At 33.9% G+C, this 4,287-nt stretch overlaps 1 protein-coding gene across 1 annotated transcript in view; it reads right to left on the bottom strand.

The window, feature by feature from the left end:
* The window catches only part of LOC104798931 (probable polygalacturonase), a 3,139-nt gene extending 877 nt beyond the window's left edge, over window positions 1-2,262 (bottom strand). The window contains exons 1-5 of the mRNA XM_010521190.1: window positions 2,175-2,262; window positions 1,057-1,407; window positions 621-741; window positions 282-527; window positions 14-79 (exon numbers count right to left, since the gene is read on the bottom strand). Of these exons, the coding sequence (XP_010519492.1) occupies window positions 14-79; window positions 282-527; window positions 621-741; window positions 1,057-1,407 (784 nt within the window). The 5' untranslated portion in view covers window positions 2,175-2,262. The remainder of the gene's footprint in view (window positions 1-13; window positions 80-281; window positions 528-620; window positions 742-1,056; window positions 1,408-2,174) is intronic.
* Between the last annotated feature and the right edge of the window lie 2,025 nt (window positions 2,263-4,287).

The following is a 4,287-nucleotide window of genomic DNA, read 5'->3' as shown; positions in this document are numbered from 1 at the left end:
AACTGTCGACTCTTCACCGCGATGCAGTCGTCGCCCGAGACAACGTAGCAGTCTTCAATCAATGTGTTTGTGCAAGAATCTGGACCCAAGATAGGATTAACCAAAAAACGTTAATGTTATGATCGCATTAGGGTTTGAATATAAGGGTATTTTCGTATTTTATAATTACAGGCAGAGAATTCGACAAAAACGTCAAAACCTTTGATGATCTTATCATATAAATGATTGAGTTACAAAATCTTATGGACAAGTAAGACGAGAAATCGTACAAAGGTACGTACCGGGATTGATTCCATCGGTGTTGGGAGAATCGACGGGGGCGAGGACTGTGACGCCTTTGACGATAACGTTCTTGCAGTAGACGGGATGGATGTTCCATGTCGGAGCATTGATCAATGTAATATCCGAGATCTGAATGTCTTCGGAGGACATAAGCTCGATCAAGTACGGTCTCGTCTCCTTCATCTCACCCTGTTTGAACTTCTTCCACCAGTACTGGCCTTGTCCATCGATTGTTCCATTGTTACCTGCTCGTTATCCGGTTTGATTTGATATCAATAATAACCAATTATGTGACCAGTAAACCAACAAGTTATGTTCGGTAGAGAGAATGGTCATACCGGTGATAACCACATCGGTTAAGTTTGAACCGGAGATTAAACTACCGAATCTTGGTCCGGGAGTGTCTCTTCCTCTTCCGTACGATGGCAAAGGTGCTACTATGGGCCATTCGGATTCGTCCTGGTTTATCCAAATTGAAATCGTATCTCCGGTTAAACCGTTAACCAAACCGAACTGGAGCACTATACGAAAAGGCGTTATAGATGTCAACCGGTTTAGACGCCTTTTTAATCCACGCGGTAATTCTTCTATGATATTCATATCGTTGTAAGTTCGATCAAAATAAATCAGATTGACGTAATTCTAGAGTTTACAACCATTATTAAAACTAAATTTCTTGATTCATCCAAATATATTCTTGAATATTAATCTCTAAAAACACATCGGTTCGATTAAATTTAATTATGTTCGGTTCGGTATAGTTTACGTATGCACCTGAGAAGCGAGGAGGGTAGCGCCTTGTTGGATGAACAAAGTGAAATGACTGGTGAGGTTGAAACTACCGGTGAGCCATTTCCCCGGCGGAACAACGAGCTGAGCTCCTCCTCCGTCGGCCGCCGATCTCTGACCGAGCTTTTCTATTGCCTCTCTGAATGCTTTGGTATTGGAAGTCTTCCCATCTCCGACCGCCCCAAACTCCGTTATAACGGCGCTATATTTCCGGCAGTTCAAAGCCGAGTATTCGATCCCAGCTTTGGCCAAACCGCTCGGATTCCGAGATTCCGTTGTCGGAAAATCAGACGCAGCCAAAACAACTAGTATTCCAAATAGTATCATCTTCATCATCTACAAGAAAATTCCAATTTTATAAATCTCCTTCATTTTACATCAAATGTCAAACATATCCTTGCATATATATATATATATGTAAACATATATTTTTTTCATATACAATAAGGTTTACCGAATCAAATATCTGAATATGTCGAGCTAAGTTCCTTAAAGAATATCATGTAAACATATGTCACCTTTCTGTTTATTATATTTTTGTTGACACATTAGTTTATCTGTGCAAACTCCGTTTGGCTTTGGTTATGCAAAATCATATTAATCTGAAACACCTCTTATTTTAATCTTATATATATATATATATATATATATATATATATATATGATATCTAATTAATCGAACTCAAATTGAGTAATGAATATATAACAAAAGAACGAAAACATTAAAAATTTCTTTAAAAAACAAAGTTTTTCACTATAAAAAACTAAATCCGAACAAAATTTACAACCAAACAAAAAACCATGTTAAAATGAATATTTATTTATTTTATAAACTTGAAAAAAAATCAAAATACGAAATAGCGAAACTAAGAAAAATAACTATAACATGGAATATATATTCGTTTCTATTACAATTCTATCAATCGGAGTCTTTCTATATTCATATGAAATTCGCCAAATTTTCATCTGTTCGAGCCTAGATAAACGGATTAAAAGTTTTTAAAAAATGAAAAAAGAAGTATATTTTATATAAAAGAAGAAAAACAATATATTAACTTATATATATATAAAAAAACAATTTACTAAAGAGCCATGTTCTTTACCTTGAACACTCACTGATGGATTTCCTCTCCTTTGAATGATAACTGAGAGCGATAAAAGACAGAGAGACTAATTTATAGAGAAAGAAAGACATACAATGGATACTTAAATTGGAATTAAAATAGTGAAATCTTCATAATGTTAAGTAATTTCTGAATACAAAAATGGTTGCAAATATTATTCTATTCATTAATATCCTCCTTTTTGGGTAAAAAAAAAATCCAAAACTAGGAACCTAAATTTATTTGTTGTGCTATTATATTCTTTTGTTTTTGTGGAAAACTTGCAATATTTTTACTAAATGTAGATTTAGACGCATATATTTTACTATATTTGCGTTATTCATTCACTTCGGATAATGATGATGAAAAAAATCTAAAAAACCCTAAATTTTTCAAAACGATTTATTTAAACTCTGAATTATATATATATATCTCGTAAATCTTTTACAAAATATCCATAAAAAGTTCAAATATTTCTAAAACATCCATTTAAAATCCAAATATAATATAAAAACTTAATAAACACGGCTAGAAACATCATCATTTTTATTAAATTATTATATCATAAATATATTATATTAAAATAAATAATAATAATAATAATAATATATTATTATTATTATTTGGATAAAACTCATAAAAATTTATAAACTTCCAAAATGTTGGAAAACTAATTTTAAAATTTTTCGCTTAACAAATTTATTCTCAAACTTGCAAAATATATTATTATAATTTTCAAATTTGTTAACTAGTATCAGAACAAATATCGATGATATTGATCCATAAATCAGTTTGGAAATTATATGATACATTTTGTAAATTTGTAAATTCTAATGATATATTTTACAAGTTTGTGAATAAATTTATCGAATGAAAAAAATTAAAATTAGTTTTGTACTATTTTACAAGTTTAGGAATTTTTATATGTTTACCCTAATAATAATTTTATATGAAAAAACATAGGACATCTCCTCGCTTAAACAATTATCCGAAACAGTGGACTTGGACTTTTGGTTTAAGGAGTTCCTGGAATAAATATGAGCTACTCTAACGCTGTAAACTAATATAGATTCTAATAAAACAGATATATATTATATCGATATTATTACATTTCTAAATTTATTCGGTGTATTATTAAAACGAAAAATATCTTCGGGATTTTTTTTTTCCGGTCCAAAGACGACTACGATGAGTTACATTTCTAAAAACATTTGATGTTCTAAACAAAGCACTTCTTCATCACAACACCCTCCATCGGAATCTTGTCTGTCGGAAAGTCACAGTCCATCGGAGACCCTTTTTCCGGCAACGAGCTACAAGCCGGCGGCGAGACCCTGCTAGTAACTCCGGCGACATTCGTACAGTTCCACTGCACCTTCTTCGCCCTTGGAGCCAACGTTATGTTCACGTTCGAGATACATATCCCCGTGAACGGATCCTTCTTGATCCCGTCGAGACTTCCCGACATGGTCACGTTCTCGGCCGTCATGTCTCGGTAGTTAATGTTCGTTACATTCGGAAACGCATTCCGGTCCCAGTGATCGTCGGGGTGTGCATTGTAATCGCCATTCATCCAGAAAACGTATTTCATCGTCTTCATCGTGATCCTCTGCGCGTATATATCTTTCACGTAAGCTCCACGTCCAATGGCGGTCTTGATTCTGATTGCAGATTCTGTGTTGATAAGTGTCACGTCCTCTATCCGTACATCTTTGATCCCTCCGGACATTTCGCTGCCGAGTGCGACCCCCGCGCTCTTCGGGGAGATGCATGTGAGTCTTCGGATCGAGAGTTTATGCGTAGGTATACCCACTTTGATGCCGTATTGATCTATACCGCTCTTGACGGCGATACAATCGTCGCCCGAGACGATGAAACAGTCTTCGATCAATGTGTTTGTACAAGAATCTGAAATACAAAACAGAACGGTGGTAAGAAAATTCGAAATTGCATCGATCTTTGTCCGATAGTTAGGAACTCGAATGGAAAACTGAATTTATAATACCAGATAACCAAAATGCTTTACTCTAAAAATCTGATTATATATTTTATATGATCACTATATATGTTCCTTTTTAATTTTCAAATAGATCTACAGATACACACAAAAAAG

Source organism: Tarenaya hassleriana, unplaced genomic scaffold (genome assembly GCF_000463585.1).
Source record: "Tarenaya hassleriana unplaced genomic scaffold, ASM46358v1 Cleome6, whole genome shotgun sequence".
Taxonomy (NCBI): domain Eukaryota; kingdom Viridiplantae; phylum Streptophyta; class Magnoliopsida; order Brassicales; family Cleomaceae; genus Tarenaya; species Tarenaya hassleriana.
This window is presented reverse-complemented; position numbering and strand designations above follow the sequence as displayed.